The 21794-nt window shown below is 43.9% G+C and overlaps 1 protein-coding gene across 2 annotated transcripts in view; it reads right to left on the bottom strand.

The window, feature by feature from the left end:
* HEMK2 (HemK methyltransferase 2, ETF1 glutamine and histone H4 lysine) overlaps window positions 1-18782 on the bottom strand; it is a 35664-nt gene extending 16882 nt beyond the window's left edge. The window contains exons 1-4 of one of the 2 annotated variants that reach the window (XM_088453839.1): window positions 18192-18782; window positions 18018-18104; window positions 9925-10015; window positions 6268-6351 (exon numbers count right to left, since the gene is read on the bottom strand). In XM_088453839.1, the coding sequence (XP_088309965.1) occupies window positions 6268-6351; window positions 9925-10015; window positions 18018-18104; window positions 18192-18337 (408 nt within the window). In that variant the 5' untranslated portion in view covers window positions 18338-18782. The remainder of the gene's footprint in view (window positions 1-6267; window positions 6352-9924; window positions 10016-18017; window positions 18105-18191) is intronic. The other variant, XM_088453840.1, reaches the window with a different exon arrangement.
* Between the last annotated feature and the right edge of the window lie 3012 nt (window positions 18783-21794).

Raw genomic sequence — 21794 nt, 5'->3', positions numbered from 1 at the left:
AGTTGTGTAAGACCTCTACAGCTAGTGAGAGGATCTTCTACCAATAACAGCTACCCGCTGTTCCCTTAGTGATTTATTTACATCGGTACTTAGGTGGCCATCTGGATTTACGCCTCCAGCAGTAGAGGCTTACACAACCAACGAGAGACCGCAGGACTGCTGACTAGAAACACGGCTGAGGAGTGGTAGTCCTTCCTGTACTGGTACTAGCTGGAGTGAAGCTGCAAGTGATGAGTACAGGGACTGATGTGAGTGACAGGATACTCTAGCAGCGGCAGATGATAGGTCTCAGGAATGTCTAGGGACAATGGTGCAGCTGGGTAGTCAGGCAAGAAGCGAGAGGACAACTTAAGCAGGCTGCACAGCAGGAACGACCAGGACTGTGATACTGCAGGATATCAAGGCATAACTAGACTGGACAAGAATGGACTATGACAAGACTGACAGAAAAACAAACAAGGACTGGACAGGCAAGATACATACAAGAACTAGACAGACAAAATGCAGACAAGGACTAGTGGCTGAAGTAACAAGGTTCAAGGTGCGGCCTAGAGGGCTGGGGTGCAAATGAAACCTTAACTATGCAGCCTTGCGGGCCGTGGCGCGGCTATGACAGCCGAGATGAGATGCAGGCTATGATGCGGTCTTGCGTGGTGCGGCTATGACAGCCGAGATGAGATGCAGGCTATGATGCGGCATTGCAGGCCGTGGTGCGGTTATGACAGCCGAGATGAGATGCAGGCTATGATGCAGTCTTGCGGGCCGTGGTGTGGCTATGACAGCCGAGATGCGGCTTGAGAGCAGAGATGAAATGCAGACTGAGGTGTGTCTGGAGCAATATGGCAGACAGGTGAACTCTGGCACAACAGGAACACAGGCAGGAAGCAGAATGACATGGCTTGGCTGGACTCTGGTATGAAAATCCCACAGGCAGCAGCAGCGTATATTTCACAGGCTAATACTAAACAGACAGGCAGGTGCAGGACACTGAAAGAATAACTCAGCATACAGGAACTGTGGAACAAGGTAAGACCGGCAAACATTGAGACTTCTGAGAACAAACACTCTCCAGACGTCAGACAATATAACTGGCATGGAGTGCAAGGCTGGCTGAAACTTAAAGGAAGCAGGGTACAATCAGAACCAATTCCTGGAGAGAGCACTTCCTAATCAAAGGCATGTGTGCACCTGAGCTCTGCACCCAGACAGCTAGTAATTAGTGGAGCACATGATACAAAAACACACAGACAGACATGAATGACAGGCTATGATCTAAACACAGACAAGACAAGATTTCCAGCTACCTGCAAAAAGCCAGAACAAGGACAGGACATTATGCAGTATCCCAGTAACAACAATGACTGGAACTGCCACCAAAGCATACTTTCTTGCAGTATTCCCTGTATTTTGCATCATCTATCAGTCCTTCAATTTTAACAAGATACACAGTACCTGCTGAGGAAATGCATCCCCACAACATGATGCTGCCACCTCCATACATCACTATTGGGATGGCCTTTGCTGAGGAATGGGCAGTGTGAGATTTGCGCCACATTTTCACACAATTGATCCAACACTGCTCACTGGTATATTCAAGCACTTGGATATTATTTTGTAGCCTTTTGGTCTTAAATTTCACAGCTTTCCTTCAGAATCGTAACATAAACAATATAATTTGAATTAGGGAGTATTTTTCAGTAACAGCTGACTTTTTTTAATGATTCACAGGTAGAGGAATTTTCAGTTTTTATTTAAATAATAAATATGCAAAGTAATGAATTATGAGTCTTAAATGTAATACAGACAAATGTGTTCACTTTTTAGGGGGTTCAATACTTTCAAGCCACAGTGTGTGTAAAATATATATATATTACACACAGTGCATCCGGAAAGTATTCACAGCGCGTCACTTTTTCCACATTTTGTTATGTTACAGCCTTATTTCAAACTGGAATAAATTCATTTTTGTCCTCAAAATTCTACACACAATACCACATAATGACAACGTGTAAAAAGTTTGAGATTTCTGCAAATTTAATTAAAAAAACCCCACTAAGAAATCACATGTACATAAGTATTCACAGCCTTTGCCATGAAGCTCAAAATTTAGCTCAGGTACCTCCTGTTTCCACTGATCATCCTTGAGATGTTCCTACAGCTTAATTGGAGTCCACCTGTGTTAAATTCAGTTGTTTGGACATGATTTTGAAAGGCATACACCTGTCTATATAAGGTCCCACACTTGACAGTGCATGTCAGAGCACAAACCAAGCATGAAGTCCAAGGAATTGTCTGTAGATCTCCGAGACAGATTGTCTTGAGGCACAAATCTGGAGAAGGGTACAGAAAAATATTTGCTGCTTTGAAGGTCCCAATGAGCACAGTGGCCTCCATCATCCGTAAATGAAAGAAGTTCGGAACCACCAGGACTCTAGTTCCTAGAGTTGGCTTTAAGTCTAAACTGAGCCATCGGGGGAGAAGGGCCCTAGTCAGGGAGGTGACCAAGAACCCGATGGTCACTCTGTCAGAGCTACAGCATTCCTCTGTGGAGAGACGAAAACATTCCAGAAGTACAAAAATCTCTGCAGCAATCCACCAATCAGGCCTGTATGGTAGTGTGGCCAGACGGAAGCCACCCCTTAGTAAAAAGCACATGGCAGCCCGCCTGGAGTATGCAAAAATGCACCTGAAGGACTCTCAGACCATGAGAGACAAAGATTGAACTCTTTGGCGTGAATGCCAGGCGTTCTGTTTGGAGGAACCAGGCACCGCTCATCACCAGGCCAATACCATCCTTACAGTGAAGCATGGTGGTGGCAGCATCATGCTGTGGGGATGTTTTTCAGCGGCAGGAATTGTGAGACTAGTCAAGATAGAGGGAAAGATGAATGCAGCAATGTACAGAGACATCCTGGATGAAAACCTCTTGACCTCAGACTGGGGTGATGGCTAAACTTTCAGCAGGACAACGACCCTAAGCACACAGCCAAGATACCAAAGGAGTGGCTTCAGGATAACTCAGTGAATGTTCTTGAGTGGCCCAGCCAAAGCCCAAACTTGAATCCGATTGAACATCTCTGGAGAGATCTGAAAATGGCTGTGCACAGATGCTTTCCATCCAGCCTGATGGAGCTTGAGAGGTGCTGCAAAGAGGAATGGGCGAAACTGCCCAAAGATAGGTGTGCCAAGCTTGTGGCATCATATTCAAAAAGACTTGAGGCTGTAATTGCTCCCAAAAGTGCATCAACAAAGTATTGAGCAAAGGCTGTGAATACTTATGTACATGTGATTTCTTATTTTTTTTGTGTGTTTTTTTTTTTAATTAAATTTGCAAAAATCTCAAAAAAGCTTTTTACACATTGTCATTATGGGGTATTGTGTGTAGAATTTTGAGGAGAAAAATTAATTTATTCCATTTTGGAATAAGGCTGTAACATAACAAAATGTGGAAAAAATGATGCGCTGTGAATACTTTCCAGATGCAGTATGTGTGTGTGTGTTATATATAATATATATATATATATATATATATATATATATATATATATATATATATATATATATATATATACACACACACACACATACATATACACACATTATATACATATATATATATATATATATATATATACCACAATGGCTTTGAAATGAAACAAACAAGATGTGCTTTAACTGCAGACTTTCAGATTTAATTTGAGGGTAATTACATCCAAATCAGGTGAACGGTGTAGGAATTACAACGTTTTCTATATGTGCCTCCCACTTTTTAAGGGGACAAAAGTAATGGGACAAACTAAACAATCCTAAATCTAACTTTCACTTTTTAATACTTTGTTGCAAATCCTTTGCAGGCAATTACAGCCTGAAGTGTGGAACGCATAGACATCACCAGATGCTGGGTTTCATCCCTGGTGATGCTCTGCCAGGCCTCTACTGCAAATGTCTTCAATTCCTGCTTGTTCTTGGGGCATTTTCCCTTCAGTTTTGTCTTCATCAAGTGAAATGCAAGCTCAATCGGATTCAGGTCAGGGGATTGACTTCGCCATTGCATAACATTCTACTTTTTAGCCTTAAAAAACTCTTTGGTTGCTTTTGCAGTATGCTTCGGATCATTGTCCATCTGCACTGTGAAGCACCGTCCAATGAGTTCTGAAGCATTTGACTGAATATGAGCATATAATATTGCCCAAAACACTTCAGAATTCATTCTGCTGCTTTTGTCAGCAGTCACATCATCAATAAATACAAGGGAACCAGTTCCATTGGCAGCCATACATGCCCACGCCATGACACTACCACCACCATGCTTCACTGATGAGGTGGTATGTTTTGGATCATGAGCAGTTCCTTTCCTTCTCCATACTCTTCTCATCACTATGGTACAAGTTGATCTTTGTCTCATCTGTCCATAGGATGTTGTTCCAGAACTGTAATGGCTTTTTTAGATGTTGTTTGGCAAACTCTAATCTGGTCTTCCTGTTTTTGAGGCTCACCAATAGTTTACATCTTGTGGTGAACCCTCTATATTCACTCTTGTGAAGTCTTCTCTTGATTGTTGACTCTGACACATATACACCTACCTCCTGGAGAGTGTTCTTGATTTGGCCAACTGTTGTGAAGGGGTTTTTCTTCACCAGGGAAATAATTCTTCTATCATCCACCACAGTTGTTTTCCGTGGTCTTCCGGGTCTTTTGGTGTTGCTGAGCTCTCCGATGCATTCTTTATTTTTAAGAAAGTTCCAAACAGTTGATTTGGCCACACCTAATGTTTTTGCTATCTCTCTGATGGGTTTGTTTTGATTTTTCAGCCTAATGATGGCTTGCTTCACTGAGCTCTTTGGATCTCATATTGAGAGTCGACAGCAACTGATCCAAATGCAAATGTCACACCTAGAATCAACTCCAGACGTTTTACCTGCTTAATTGATAATGAAATAACGAGGGAATAGCCCACACCTGTCCATGAAATAGCTTTTGAGTTGATAGTCCCATTACTTTTTACCCCTTAAAAAGTGGGAGGCACATATAGAAACCATTGTAATTCCTACACCGTTCACCCGATTTTGATGTAATTACCCTCAAATTAAATCTGAAAGTCTGCAGCTAAAGCACATCATGTTTGTTTAATTTCAAAGCCATTGTGGTGGTGAATAGAGGCCCAATATTTATGCACCTGACTGAATGAATGAATGAATGAATATATATATACATATATATGAATATGAATATATATATATATATATACACACACACACACACATATTATGTGTATATATATATATATATATATATATATATATATATACATACACACACACATACATACACAACTTTGTTAAATTTATTTTAATATATTTTACACACACTGCGGTGTTAACTCTAGTGCTGTCCCCCATAAAAAGAAAAAAATCAGCCTCATGCAGATTGCACTATGGGGCTAATTCAGCATTGTACGTAACTGAATGCAGATACATGATTATCGGGAATCTGCGAGTGCTCAGGACTCGTTCTGCAAAATGCAGAACAGGTCCTGCGTGATCGCATGCAGCCCTTTCTATGCCTCTGGCTGATTGACAGGCAGAGGCATTTAAGGGGTAGTGCGGGGCCGGGTACGGCCGGTGTTCCCAGAAACGTGTCCGCCTCGTTTTCCGGGAGTGGCAAGGGCTGAGGCATAGTCAGCTGGCCTTCCACCGATGGTCGTGATAGTTGTCGCAGTGCTGTGATCGCAAATGCAGCAGCATCACCAGCTGCATGAATCTTGCTCCAGTTGGGAGGCTGCCACAATATATAGGGGTCCTTCAACTCTGCATCAATCATAAGGTTCAATAAAACAATTTTACACTACATGAGGCAGCCCCGTCTCTCCCCAGTGTCACCTCTAAGCGCAGAGAGGTGCAATGATGATGTATCTTAGACTGCATATAGATTGAGACATACTACTGTTTACTGAGCAGTACAACAAAAAATGCATTTTGCGAGGAAAAACCCTATAAAATAAATTTACTACCAACTCTACATGAGCCCCTGAGTGTGTAATGTTTAGATATAAATATTTAAGTTTTGTATGTTTGTGTGATTTTGCTGAAACACCACACTGAGTGCAACATTAAAGATGTGTTTAGTATGTGTTACCTGCAACATTACCATAAATATATCTACACGGCCTCTTATAGCTGCTGCAAATCATTATCATGTAAGAAATTAATATCTTTTTTTTTTTTTTCTTTTAATCCACAACTAATTATCTGACCTAATCATCCTTACCTCTTCAGGAGGGGTCACCACATAAGGAGGGTTAAACAGAAGAAGATCAATTTGCCCCTGCAATCTTGGCAATAATCCGTTGGCCTGCATGCAGAATAGATAGCAATATATTAACAACTGATGTAGAAGACACTCAGGGCCTGATTCAGACCCGCTACGAGCGCTGAGTGCTCACAAGCGGGTCGATGGTGCCCTAATGCGCATGCGCACGACGGAGGGAGCTCCGTCGTGCGCATGCGCGAGACCCGCATAAGCTATGGGTCTCGCACCAAAGGGGGCGTGCTGTCGACGGTGAGTGACAGCACACCCCCTTTGGTGGGCGTGCTGGAGGCGTTGCTGCCCAGACGGAGGCGTTCCCATGGGAACACCTACCGTCTGGGGCCGGCCCCACTGACATCATTAGTGATGTCAGTGGGAGTGCTTTTGGCTCTGATAGAGCCAAAAGCACTCCTGGGCTTGCGGCAGCGAGACCCTACCGCAAGGTCTCGTCGCAAGCCCGATGGTTGCGATGGTCTTGACCATCGCGACCATCTTTTTGGCTGCTCGCATAAGCTGTGGGTGGTCACCCACAGCTATGCGAGCGGCCAGGAGGCCGCTCCATTTTTAGGTAGGAGGGCCCTGATTCAGAGCGAGCGCTCTGGTCAGAGCGTCCGGCTCTGAATCAGGCCCTCAGTGCCACATAACCAAATACACACAACGGCAATATGTAATCTGTATGATGAAACATTCCAGAAATTATTAAAGTAGAAACAATGTGAAGAGAGAATCTGTGCACAAAAACACCTCCAAATTGGCATTATCAGGAAGGAAAATGACCAGCCTGTGGCGCGTCATTTTATAGACGCAGGACATTCATTGGCCTCCCTACAGTACATGATCATTGATCATGTTAAAACATCACTGAGGGGTGGAGATAGAGCCAAGAGGGAAGCACAGTGGATTTTACGTTTGGATACTGTACTCCCCAAAGGGTTTAATGATAAAATTAATTGGAACTCTCTGCTTTAAATAGGGTTATATTCTAATTACATTATTATATTTATATGGGGTTTCTTTACATGAATAGTATTGTGGTCTTTTTATTACAATTTCTGCATCATTATTATTTTTGGTTGGTGGTATTTTTAATATTTTATTCATTCATTATTTTATTATTTACATTTATCTTTATTTCTTATATTTATGTGTTTTGTATAGTTTTGGTGGTGTTTTATAATATATTTTTACTATCTCTTCTACCCAGTTGTGTCCCCTATAGCGACCACCCTCTGCCTATACCTCCCGGGATGTGACCAGGATGACGGTACAAGGAACTACAAGATCCGCTGCCACCAGTTGCGACTGTGAGCTGCATCAGGTACACCACTCTGTTGGATGGCCTGGAACGCATTTGGTTGTTCCCTGGCAACGGAGACATGTAGGACCCGTAAGTACGTCACCGGCTACTTCCGGCATGACGGTGGCTGGGGGATGGACGGCGGAGGCTCAGACGGGTAGTGATGGTTACTTAAGGAGGGTAAATGTCCTGTATGTGTTTGTAATACGGGCTTGAGGAATGGGGTTGCACCCCGAAACGTCGCTCAGTATGTCACCTTGAATATATTTATTTACTTTGGATACAGTCTCCGAGTGCCTTCTCTTCATTTGACTAATTCGGTTTATAACTGGACGGGGCACCGGAGCACGTTGACTGATACAGAGAGTGCCGGCATAATTAGGAACTAATTAGTAATAAATATTTATTATATATATATATATGTGTATATATATATATATATATATATATATATATGTGTATATATATATATATATATATATATATATATACACACACGAAAAAACAAAACTGAAGGGCACTCAACAGGACTTCCACAGCCTATGTAGATTCAATCAAGAAACCAGGCAGAGCCAGATATAATGTCAATGTTTCAGCAGCAGGTGCTTTTATCAAGACAAGTCTTGTGGAGTGCCCTTCAGTTTTGTTTTTTCGTGTAGGACTCGTGTGTGTGTGTGTGTGTGTGTGTGTGTGTGTGTGTGTGTGTGTGTGTGTGTGTGTGTGTGTGTGTGTGTGTGTGTGTGTGTGTGTGTGTGTGTGTGTATACACACACAGTATATATATGTAGCGTTTAAAAAGTTCCCCCACTCGTCAATATTTAAAGCGTAACGTGCGTAATATATGTATGTAAGTAACTAGCTGGGTCAAAGTTCTGCACAACGCACTCCGCGTGAGGTCCAACCAGGACCCCAACCACTCCATTATGCATCCCAGACCAATTACCACCCCCCGTTCTGGGCCTTCCACTGGACGGGAGTTCAGATCAGGACTGTAACCCCCCCTAACTTGACAAGGATCCAATTGGACCACCTCACGTTGGTTTACTCCCAATCGGTGCAGGGGTGCCCGAATGCATAACTGGACAGACAAACAAAGAGACCCATTAATTTTCTATATAAGACATGTGACCATAATTATAGCTACACTGGACTGAGCTTCTTTAATTTTAACTACAAAAATTGCCTAACCTTTCCTACAAATAGAATTCAGTCAAGATCAATTTCCAAGTCAATCATTGAGCACCAATTAATTGACCTTACAATGGGCTTTACACAAAGTTTAATATATTACAGAAATGTTTTGTATAATTATCATCAAACAAGAGCACTCATGTACTAGAACGCTAAAGCTGGGTACACACCAGACTATACATCTTCCCGTTGCTGATCAGAACAATATATTGTACACATCGTATAGTGTGTACACCCGATCCATCACTCCCGGCCGCCATTCATTGAATCGTCCCATTGGATGTGCTGTACTTCCAGTGGGATAATACAATGAACAATATGCAGCATGCACTGATACATTGCGCCGTCATACGGTGCATCGTGCAGTGTGTACTGTAGTTGTGGATATATGGGTAGCACATTATCTTTGAAAGTATATCCATGTCTTTCTACATCAAAATCTAAACCCAAACTACCTGGCATTATTCTCTCTCTAACGTATTTTCTTTTCTTTTTGCCTTAGAACATATTTTAACTCACATTCATTGAGATGAATCTGCTTTTTAGTGTGTATTACAGCATAATGTAGTTTGGAATGATAGGGGATAAATACATATAGTACAAATTGTAAGCTTGTTCTTACTATGTAAGCCTAATTTTATCTTATCAGTAAAACAACTATAGTAAAATATGCTTGATGTGCAATGTTTTTTACAGCAATCATATTCTGTGTATACGAGGCTCACTATAGGGTTGTAAATGAAGATTGTCACTTAGGATGATTATGTGAGTTGCTTTTGCTAGTACTGTACGGAGTTAAGTGAAAACAACACCCTAGTTTATAGGACAAGGTTTCAGACTACAAGTAATCACAGGAGAAAAGTTCCAAAATATTTTATGCAACAAAAAAAAAGGGCCAAATGTAATAGGGTGAGAGTTCAGCAGTAAACTCGCCCAATGTAAAAGTCTGAGAACAGGCATAGACTCAAAAAACTCTCACGATGTAAACTCTCATCCAGATGTTTTCCCATTTTGAAGATAAAAATCGCGAGTTTACTGCTAAACTATAACATTTTCTAAACTCTCACCCTTTTACATTTGGCCCAAAGTCTCTGCATAATTGAATATTACACAGTGATAATAATTACTTACCAAGTCAGTAATAACTGGGTCAATGTGCAGTTTGTTGATCTGTGCTGTCTCCAGGGTGCATAACGCTGCTGGTGGATTTATATCTGTACATCTAAAATAAAAGCAAATTTTTGCTAAATATGCTATTCAGTACTATTATTGTGGCTTTACAGAGAATCAAAGTCATCCAGGGTCTCTACATTAAATATTAGTACATCAAACCCTAACTCTTGTGCAAGTGTCAGATCTTATGGGGAAAATTCCCTGAAAATAATCTCACTGTATTTCATACAGATGTGTACTCATACATCTAGCCTCAATACGCATTGCAGCGCAACTTGTCTGGGGTTAGTGAGCCGTCATTTAAAAACAAATGATGCCAGCATTGTATTTATTTGGCTGGCTGCATATGTGTGAAAGAAGTTTGTGTGTCTGTGTATATGTGTCAGTGTTTGTGTGTGTATTTGTCAATGTGTATCTGTGTCAGTGTGTGAAAAGCTCCACATGGGATATTCACCAAAGAAGTACAAAACACCTTGATGAATGCTGTCCTTGTTTGATATCATGCTGTGCTGATGGACTTCTTGATAAAGCTCTAGCATTAGACCGAAACGTCGACATAAGATATGTATGCAAAAGAAAAAAGGACTTTGTAATTTTCAAAAACCCTGGTGAGTGCCCCTGTTTTTGCATTTCTATAAGTTGGAGCCAACTAGGATCCGTTAATTGGATGACACCTCAGTTGACGTGGCGGACTATATTGATTTATTGATTGTGAGTGCTGTTTTCACAGATATATATATATTATATATATGGAATATCCCAGCCCCTCATTCACATGTCCTGAAGGTGTGCTGAGAGACGACGAAGGGGAGATATGATGGTGTGCTGAGACACGCGACACAGAAAGGGAGGTGATGGTGTGGCTGAGAGACGACGCAGGGGGGAGGTGATGGTGTCCTGAAAGATGACGTGCGGGGAGATGATGATCTGCTGAGGCGCGACGCAGGGGGGGGGAGGTGATGGTGTAGCTGAGAGGCGACGCAAGGAAGGGGGCGATGGTGTGCTGAGAGACAATGCTAGGGGAGATTGTCTGGATGAGAGAGACATAGGGGGAAGGAAGTTACACAGGGGGAATGTGTCTGGCTGAACCGCTGTTGTATGACGATGAACTTGTTAGTATTCCTACACAGACAGACATCTTCCAGACAATGTGACCTATATGAATAGTGAATACCTACTGAAGATGTAGTCTCCCCAGGGAGTATACATCTCTTCAGAGGTTCCACACTGTGAGAAATCACCGTATAAGTAAGGTGCATATGGAATGGAAAGTTCCCAGAGTGCCGAGAAATAGGTGGCGTGTCACGTGGGCATGCCCCATCGGTATGTGCCCCGCCCATTTTTTTTTTACCGGGGGGGGGGGCGCCGTTCTTCAACTTGCTCTGGGCTCCAAAGATCCTAGTTACGACTCTGCCTGGAAGACTTTGTGCATGCAAATGTAAATACTCCCAGCCCAGACTTGGTGGCATCTGGTTGGAGTGGGAGGGCTGATTCTCCCCTGACCTTAGCAGTAGATGGAGAAATGGAAAAAGCCAGGCCTCCTGTCACAATGTGTAATGTAGAGGTTCCCAATCACGGTCCTCAAGGCTCCCCAACAGTTCATGTTTTAGTGATATCCATGGTTGAGCACAGGTGACTTCATTAGTACCTCATTCAAATTGATTTAACCACCTGTGCTTAACCATGGATATCACTAAAACCTGAACTGTTGGGGAGCCTTGAGAACCTCTGGTGTAATGTAAAGGTATGAACCAGAACACGACTGATTCACATGCAAAACAGGTGCATCAACCTGGACTGACTAAAGCAACAATGGGCTGTATTACTCTGTGAAAACTGTATTAAATGGGCAAAAAGCCCAATGTAAAGTGTATATCATCTATGTATCATAACTATATTTTAATGGTGTGTAACAGCTCTTTTAAGAGCAATTATTCAGCAATAAATACTGGGGTTTTTTTTAGAGATCCTGCTGATTTTTGTGAGCTACAAATAAGATATCCCTCTAATCCAGTGGTTCTCAACTCCAGTCCTCAAGTACCACCAACAGGTCTTGTTTTGTAGATCCCTATAATCATGCACAGGTGAGTTAATATATTTTGCTGGGTCAGTAGTTATCGCACCTGCTTCCAAAGACTGGAACCCTCACAACATGACCTGTTGGGAAAACTTGAGGTGGAGAACCACTGATCTAATCCGTCTCTCTGGCTTTTCTGTGTTGCACTCAGTGTCCTGAGTCAACATTACCTGCTACTCTGCAGCCCTGATCCGAAGTAAACGGTCAGTTGGAACCAGCCACAGTCACCATCAAAGAGGTGCTGCAGCAGTTACATACACCACCCAGAAGGAAGTGGTTCCAGTTGCTAATGAAGCATAGCAGTGGTAGCAACTATCTTCCAACTGGGGGCATCACAATGATGCGCAGTGTGCACTCACATTTGGTGAGTGTGTTGGCTATGAATCCTTCTGTGAGGAACTGTGATTAAAAGGAAACTAGATTAAAAAAAAAAAAAGTTTGTTTAACCAACTGGTGAGAACAAAGAATAACACAGCTCCATGTGATCATTTTGTTTTTGTCAATCTCATAATTAACAGTAGTATTTAAACCCAATAGTCCCATCTCTTTATTACATCGCAAATAACTAAATCAAGACAAAAACAGCTATGACTTTCCATTAGATAGCAGCAGTCACATTTAACACATAAGTAATAATAACTTTGTTTATATAGCGCTTTTCTCCATAAGGACTCAAGGTACTTTACAGAAATCATGAACATAATACAGGTACAGATGTATATCTTTGCAGAAAATACAGAAACCATAAACATTATACAGAGGTTTAGATTTACAGGTTATACAGAAACCATGAACATCCTACTTGGTTGATGCAGCCATTTTTGATAAATTCCAAGGATTATTTATCCTACCCTTGAAGGTACCAGACGAGGTGGCCATTTTGGGCGCACTACATAGGTTACACTGGGTGGAATAAGCAATGCCTGGAAGAGATGACACAATATGGAAGTTACAGAATACTAAAGCGAAATGCAGGATCCTTATGAAATTAACAGATCCATGCATTGTTCTTCCTACCCACGAGAGTACCAGGTGAGACAGCCATCTTGGGTGCAGTACATAGGTTACAATTTGTGGGAGAAGCAACACATGAAAGTAAGACATATATGGGTAAATGAAAAGTGTCTAATATGATACACACTGCATGCATAGTTCCACGAGTTGTTCATGCTGTCCATGCAAGCACCAGCCAAAGCAGTCATCTGGGGGTGCACTACACATAGGTAACAGTATGAAACAATATAAGGGAGCAATTCAATTGTTTTTTAAGGTGCGCTAATTAATGGGCGCCCAATTTTTAAATTCAATTGTTTTTGGGTGCACATTAATTACCGCGCTTTTCGCGCACAATTACACTGGGTTTAGCAGTTTGGGTGCCCAAAAACAGGATTTATCACACATTTCTGTTAGCAACATCAGGATGGTGCAGGCAGAAATATGTCCACCCACGAATAGAATGGTTCATTTACTTAACCCACCTCAATAACTTTAGATGTGAGACAGACTTTCTCAGAGATATGACAAGAATTAGAATTGGGTGGGTACACGCCTGAACAACTTGTAATTGGAACGCTTTTACATTCAATTTCCCTTGAGGCCAGAACATATCAGTGATCGCAAAATACGCGCTACAGGGTGAAAGGGACTCAGATTTAAAAAAGGAGCGGGTCCCATAGGACACGCTGTCCATGTCACAGACAGCTTCTCTACCAAACTTAGTGCTGACCTGGCTCTGCTCTTGCTGAGGCTGCGTGTGGTTGGCAGCCAACAGCCTAGTCTTGCTCACCTCTGATTGGCTGAAGCTCTCGTCCTGGCTTGTGATTGGCGGGGAGCTGCTGTCGGTCAGAGCTATCTGCTCAGCTGCCGGCCTGCCGCCTCTATAGTGTCCACGGAGGAGCCGCCGCTGCCAGCCATGCGTCAGTGACCTCTCCGGCAGTCAGCTCGGGAACCGAAGGGAGATTGCTGGCGGGGTCTGGCCGAGCAGTGTTCATGCCCCCCCTCTAGTGAGGAGCCTGCCGCCGCTGTCAGGAGGTGCAAGCAGAAGATGCAGCTTAGGTAACTGTGGGGTTATAGGGGGGGTGCCTCCTGCTGCTGGGAAATTGGGGAGCAGCTGTGACTTCTGCTGCAAAGACTAAGGGGGGGGCTAAGGCTGCTGCAGGGGGGGGGCTATGGCTTTTGCAGAGTCAAGTGGGGGGGAGGTCTGTGGCTGCTGTTAGACACCTGGCGAGGGTGTCTGAGGTTATGAAGAGACAGGTTGATCTGTGGCTATGGAGAAACCTGTGTTGTATGAGGACATTGGTTATAGTTCTACTTAAACAGGCATCTTCTGGTCCATGCGATTGCCTACATAAATGGTGCATACCGTCTGAAGCTATCATCTGTCCAGGAAAGATCCATTTCTTTAGAGGTTCCCCATTGCAGAGGTAAGAAAAGACTCAAGCCGACCAGCTTGTATCAAGTGGGGAGGGATGGGGACAAGGAAAATGAGTGTGATGGGCCCCAAAGTTTCTGTTGCCGGCCCCCACTTCAACCCCGCTCTGGCTCTACTGTCCAAGGACGATTCTGCTTTTCTCCACCCTACACAGCCAGCAGCAGCACTCCCAACTGTTATTGCGCTGCTGGGAGAGCTACTGCTGGCGACGGAGGCAGAAGATGAGCAGAATTAGTCCCCGCACTGCCCAAGAGAAGGCTCTGGAGTCTGCACTACCCCCTCCCCCTCACCCTGCAGGACTGCAGGTAGGACCTGTGCTGCTGTTGTTGCCATGGAGGTGCGGGAGAAGGCGGCGCACACACAACTGGCACAGCCAGGGGGACATCGCTCACAAGAGGGAGAGGGCCCCCCTGTCTAAAGTGCTTCTCCGGGGGAAGCTGACACTGCGCATGTGCACAGCGTCAGCTTCTGGAGCGAGATTGAAAGATCTCTCTCCTTAATCTGGAGCCCCCATAGACTTACAGTAGTTTACGCCATCTGAAGATCGTGTAAACTACCGGGGCTAAACTCTGAAAAGCTTCGCTTTTTGGAGTTTAGTACATAGGGGTCAGATCGTAGTACTCATTGATAATAATGGGGACTGCAATATGAAGTGCTAATTAGCACTTTTTGGAGATTTCTGTGAGATCTCCTGCATTGTGCCATTAGTACATAGGAACGATACATAAAATTATGCAGAAACTGCAGTTTTTGCATAATTTTATGTAAAAACAGCTGTATACATAGGCCCATTATAGTCTGTGCTCATTTCATCAGTTTTATTGATTTAGGTGCTGTTATGGCCATGGGGACTGGGGGGAGATCCCAATGATGATACTAATGGGATGGGGAAGATTAAAGGGTGATTGGTGACTGACTTTCCATAGTGTACAGTATGTGTAGGGCATGTGAGGTGGTCTCATGGCATATGGGGAGCTCAAAACCATAAAATTGTGATGGGACCCAGAAACTGGAGTAGGACCCCAATTTTTCAAAGTGAGGGGTCCCTGGGACCCATATTTTTTTATGCTCAGCGCGATCACTGCATATGATATTGAGTGTACACACTGTCCAATATCGCATATGACCAAACAATATATTGTATCGTTTGATCGTATCTAATTTATCACTGCTACGATCTCTGGCAACATATGAAGTCAAAATTGGCCAAATCAGTCCGACATATCGTCTGGTCATCCGTACACACTACATGATTGGCACCTAATCGCATGCAATATCTTCCGGTTGGCCATGTAGCACGGCTGAACGGAACACGTCGCATACGACCCGCGGGAGTGCGCAATAGTGCATACACACTAGCCGATATATACAATATATACAATTTGTCGTGCCGATATTGGGCAAGTGTGTAGCTGGCCTAACACAATACTCTATTAGGCAAACACAGTCAATCTGATATATTAAAGAAAATAATAATACTAGGGGGTCAATCCAATTAGCCACACCTTACAGCAGTCCAAACTAGCACAAAAGTGTTCGCAGCCCCATAGGGCTGAGGCATGCCATGAGGGGTGCAATATGAGGTGCCGTTGTCAGCGGTCTAACAGCAACTTGCACCCTTCGTGGCAATTGGATTGACCCCCCTCTCCCCCAGGTTTAGATCATGCACTACTCTGTGCCATACAACTCTCAAGTACCAAGATGTAATCTAAATATAAAATCAAATTGTCCTGACTGAGTCATCAATGCCCGGCATAAACCCGTGGACCTAGAAACATGAAAATCTGGGAGTATATGCCTTCCATGATCTAAGCACACACTGAACAGGGATTAATCAAAATTTGACTCCTAACGGGGTAAAAAGGGCTAAAATGTTTCCTCCTCCTGTTCAATGTCCTGACTGACTGATCGTGGCTGCAGCACAGTTCAATATTCAAACATCAACTTCCACCCCAAGTGCTGCCAAACATCACTGGCAATTGGTGTGGCTCCCCTATTTGAATATTGGACTGTGCTGCAGCCACACCTCTGGAGCCCCCACTAGCCGTATGATCCTGACGTGGCTTATGAGGCGGACAGCACTGCAAAGGGGTCAAATGTGTTTTCACCGATTCCCCACAGATCTGTGGGCCTGATTCAGAGGCGCTCGCAAAAAGCGAACACTTTTTTTTTTTTAGGAGTGGTCTCCTGGCCGCTTGCATAGCTGTGGGTGACCACCCACAGTTATAGCGAGCGGCCATGATGATGGTCGCGATGGTCAAGACCATCGCGACCATCGGGCTTGCGACGAGACCCTTGTGGTAGGGTCTCGTGGCCGCAAGCCACAGAGAGCTTCTGGCTCAAATAGAGCCAGAAGCTCTCCCACTAACATCACTGGTGATGTCAGTGGGGCCACCCACAAACAGCAGGCGTTCGCATGGGAACGCCTCTGTTTATGACGCCACCCCCCCCCGCCACGCCTACAACATGGGGCGAGTTGTCGATCAACATCAACAGCCGCCCCTTTTGTAGTGAGTCCCGGAGCGAGTGCTTTTTGCGCTCGCTCCGGGGCGCGTGCACACTGGGCCACCATCGACCCGGTTGCGCTTGCGACCGGGTCTCAATCAGGCCATTAGGCCACACGTGAGGGAGGGTAATGTGTTAGTACAGCTGTGAGGGAAGGAAGGCAACACTAAAGAGGCGAGAGAGGAATGTGTTACTACAGGGGTGAGTGAGGCTAATGTGTTACTACAGGGGTGAGGGAGGGATTGTATTTCTACACAAGTGAGGAAGGGGAATGTCGAAAGTGTTACAACACAAGCGAGTGAGGGTAATGTGTTACTAGAGGGGTGAGCGGGGGTAATGTGTTACTACAGAGGCGAGAGAAGGGTAATGTGTTACTACAGAGGCGAGAGAAGGGTAATGTGTTACTACAGAGGTCAGGGAGGGAAATAAGTTACTACAGGGGTGAGTGAGGGCAATGTGTTGCTACAGGTGTGAAGGAGGGATTGTATAGCTACACAGGTGAGGGAGGAGAATGTTGAATGTGTTACAACATGGGTGAGGGAGGAAAATGTGTTACTACAGAAGTGAGGGAGGGTAATATCTTACTATAGCAGTGAGGGAGGGGATGCATTACTATAGAGGTGTAGGATTAATGTGTTATTGGAGTGGTGAGATGGAAGTGGAAACAAATATCTAATGGCCCCCATACACGGTGCGATAAAGCAGCCGATCCGACTTATTGGTTTGATTTGGCTGCTATATCGCACCATGTATGGGCCTGAGGTCGGAACAAGCGCGCACCGTGGGGTCGTACATGGCACCCCCTGATCTTACTGCAGGTTCAGTTGATCAGGGGTTGAGATGTGCGATCCTATGCAGCGCTATGCGGGAGCCGGCATATCAGGCGGTCAGCCACCCGATTGCACCATGTGTGGGGACCGTCCGATATGTCGGACGTCGGATCTCCCATCGCATTGCACCGTGTATGGTCGGCTTAAGGTCTACCCAGGTGAAATGGGGTACATCAGCTAGTTCTAGATAAAAATGCAGTCCACTTACAGATACCAAGCTTTTGGTCCAATATGAGATGCTACAAAGGCAGATATAACTCCAGACCCACAGCCTATTTCAAGGCAGATATCGACCCTGTAATAAAAACACAAGAGAAGCAAAAAACGTGTTTGAGCAGATTACAGCTGGAACAAAGATGTTAAAATTCTTTGCTTAAATTACCTGGACTTCAGGTCATCAATCTCCATTTCCAAAGCATCAATTAAAAGAAATGTGTCCTCGGCTGGGTCATACACATCAGTAAACTCCCCGTGGCCAACATGTGAATACACAGGTGTGGGGAACATTTCATGGCTGTTTAGGGTCATCTTGGTTTTGTTAAATGACAATCAGTTCAATGCTAGTTCAGGTAATATTAATGTTTTCATTTATGTTTTTTTAGACAATCAAGCTCTCTACATATCCTGCCACTGCATGATGGCAAATATACTGCATGTTGCTTCCATGCACCAATATTAAGCTCTGCTACACAGCGTGCAGCACACATACAATGGATGTGACAGCTACTATCAGTACGAGGAGCTGCTCATCACTAGCGCACTGCAAAGCCTCAGCATCATCACAAACAACCCAACACTACCCTACTCCTATAGCTGCTCTATGAGTAAACAGCAGCAGCAGCCGAGTCACACTGTCACTGGATATTACATGTGCGCCGGACCGGTAACATGCTTATTCTCTCACTGTCGCAGACTAATGATGTGTCATACATGAGGATAGAGTGCCGAGTGCTGCTTCTGTTACACTGATGTGTCTTCAGTAAAAAGGCGAACCTGGAGCTATTAGTGTCGCCATTTTGTCGGAGTCAATTTATGATCTGGGTTTACGTTTCTAGGGAACAATGATTTGCTTTACAAATAGAGCGTTGTACCGCTCATCCGGGTAAAACGAGTTTTAAATCTTCTGCAAAACAAAAGGACTATATATCAAATCAGGCAAAGTCCACCCTACACAATTTTTTACACCGTCATTTTTTACTTTTACGTGTTCAATACGTGTTCCGTTCCAACACTAACACCAGCGTAGCGTCCCAAGAACATTTATTTAGTCATGTTGGATATCGGTGAAACAGGTTTGTATTGTAGTGTGGTCTAAAGTGGTCTAGCTGACATTGTCACATGTTCCCTTTTACTTTGGTGTTGCATTGTGATAAATGTTTTGCACTGGTGTAAAGGAGGTTGAGTGAATACAATTATGAAGTTATTGTAATTTTAATATACTAAGGTGGATGAGTGATTTTTCATTTCTTTATGTAGGCTTTAGGAGACCATGTATAAAGCTGTTTGTTACATAAAATGATGCAGAAACTGCAGTTTTTGTGTAATTTTATGTATTGTGTATGTAGGGGATGGGTACGGGATGCCAGTATTCAGCACCCGACACGGTTGCTGCTATTTCCAAGTTGGAGAAAGGACCTCTGTGACGTAGACACCACGTGACCGCTGCAGGAGGCTGGACCGCTCCTGCGTTACCATCCACTAGGGCATAGAGGGGGAATATATATTTGTGGCGAGCCACCGTGCCCGAAGCGTGGCTAGCGTAGCGAGCCCGCGAGGGGACACTTTTGGTCCCCCGTTACCATCCCCGCCCCTCCCCCTTTCAGGCCGAGTCACGTGGGTGTGACGTCACAGGGCCATCAGCCCTGTATTGTCTAGACCTAACCATCCCGACACCTATCAGTAAATATCCTAGCTCTCCCTCCCCGCTGCCTAAACCTAACCCTCCCCCCAGTTGTCCTATTTAATTTTCTACAACAAATTTGCCATACATAATAATAATTGTCAAGGTGTATGAGAAAATATGAAAACTGAAGGGGCATGACCACTTATAATAAAAGGTAAGAATCACTGGCTTAGAGTTTCTAGATAAAAGTGAATGTGAGGAAGCAAAAAGTCACTTTGGTACAGGCTAAGTGGATAAGGCTACTCATTGCTAAAAGAGTGGCAAGTGCAGTAAAGAGCCTCCCTCTGCGCCCAGTAGAATTGATCTTGGCTTAAGAAGGTGACCTTCTTTTACGTAATGTAGCATGCGTCTTCTCAACAAATTATGCAGAAAGCAATATGTTGCACGCACCGTACACACTGCTCGATCCAATGTACAATGGAGCAATGTGCTGTTACATGCTGCATGTTGTAGTATTCCGCCGTTCATTGCATCATGCCATCTGCCGTGCAGAACAGCAGATGGGCCAATGTGATGAACGACGGATCACCCGTACACACTATACGATGTGTATGATATATTGTTCCAACACGGATCAAAACGATATATCATATAGTCAGGGAGTTTTAAGAGAGGAGGGGGCCCATGTGCGGGCCCTCTCCTCTCTCTGGCAATGCTGCGGTGCAGTAGATTCTGGTTTAGTGCCAGAATCTACTGCGCATGCGTGAGTCTGTGTGAAAATGGCACCTAGGCCGTTTTCCCGGGGGACTGAAGTACTGTGCATGCGTAAGTCACCGGGAAAATGGCCATCACCATTTTCCCAGTGATTTTTGCTGCTCTGCAGTTCCGGCCCGGCGCTGTAGAGCAGCTTTCTGGAGACTACGGACAGGTAAGTATAAGACTATATAGGTGTGCGGTGTGTACCCAGCTTTAGGGACAAAAGTTAAAAACTTGGGGCTTTCTCAACACTTTGTAATTAGGAAGACATCTGATCTCCTATGCCTGTACAGTTCTCATCTTTAAGTAAACAGAGGATGCTCCAACATCCTTTGACTGCTTCTCAGACACCAGCCAGTTCCAGTGGCAAATTCAGGCAGAGTATGGTGATGTGTTTAAAACACTATCAGAGTGGCCAGCCAGATCCTCTGTCTGCCACTCAGCTGCCAGTGTGCGGCTGCAGGCAGGCTTTTCCACTTATGAGCATCACTGGCCAGATCCTTGCAGCGTGATTATATAGTTGCTAAGCATAGCAGCCTTCTGTTATGTGCATAGGTGCCCATCCACTAGACAATTAAGTTGAACGATAACGATCGTTCAATTGTTTGCAAAAATGTCTAAAACGACCAGCGATGCTCGTGCCCGCTTGGCGTTTAGACATCTATCATCGTGCAAACATGCTAGTCAACCTGACGATAACGTCAGGTTGAGCATTTGCAGATGATTGTTGAACCTGCACTGAACGACTGCTCGTTCAGTGCAGACTCATCACAGACTGACAAACGACAATTTCGTAATCGTGCAGTCGTTTTCATGTCTGCTAGTGGATGGACACCTTATGGCACTTGCCATTCAATATTAGTAGAGTAGAGGGAGGTCATCACAGGAGAATAAAATAGCAGTTGCTGGGTCCTGTCGGTACAGGAAAAAATAAATGTAAATAGTATATAAATAAAAGATTATGGTGTGAAGAAAATATAAAATATTACAAATTAAAATGGATGAAGTTATCTTAATGATGAATGGTCTAAATAATTAAGCTATATTGAATTACTTCATAAAAAATAACAAAAGTGTTCTTGGCCTCTAATTTATTTTAAGTGTCAATAACGTTCTCTTCCAAAGGCATAACAAAGGAGGGGGAAGGGATAAAGGGTGTAGCATACAGCGGGGCTGCATCCACGTTGATAAACCCTAATTTTTTTCAATACACATAGGTATTTACTTTGATCAAATAAAATTGTGTCAGATGGGTTGGGTATGGAATCCCGACATTCAGAATACTGGCAGGTTTCTGTAAGTATTATAACCCTAAAGGGGCATCCGCTACACGATTTTAGCAGGCGACTGAATGATAACGACGTCGTTATCGTTCTATCGTTTAAA

The sequence above is a fragment of the Taudactylus pleione genome, unplaced genomic scaffold (assembly GCF_031769625.1).
Source record: "Taudactylus pleione unplaced genomic scaffold, aTauple2 ptg000040l, whole genome shotgun sequence".
Classification (NCBI taxonomy): domain Eukaryota; kingdom Metazoa; phylum Chordata; class Amphibia; order Anura; family Myobatrachidae; genus Taudactylus; species Taudactylus pleione.
Note: the sequence above shows the minus strand (reverse complement) of the source record. Positions and strands in the feature narration are given on the sequence as shown.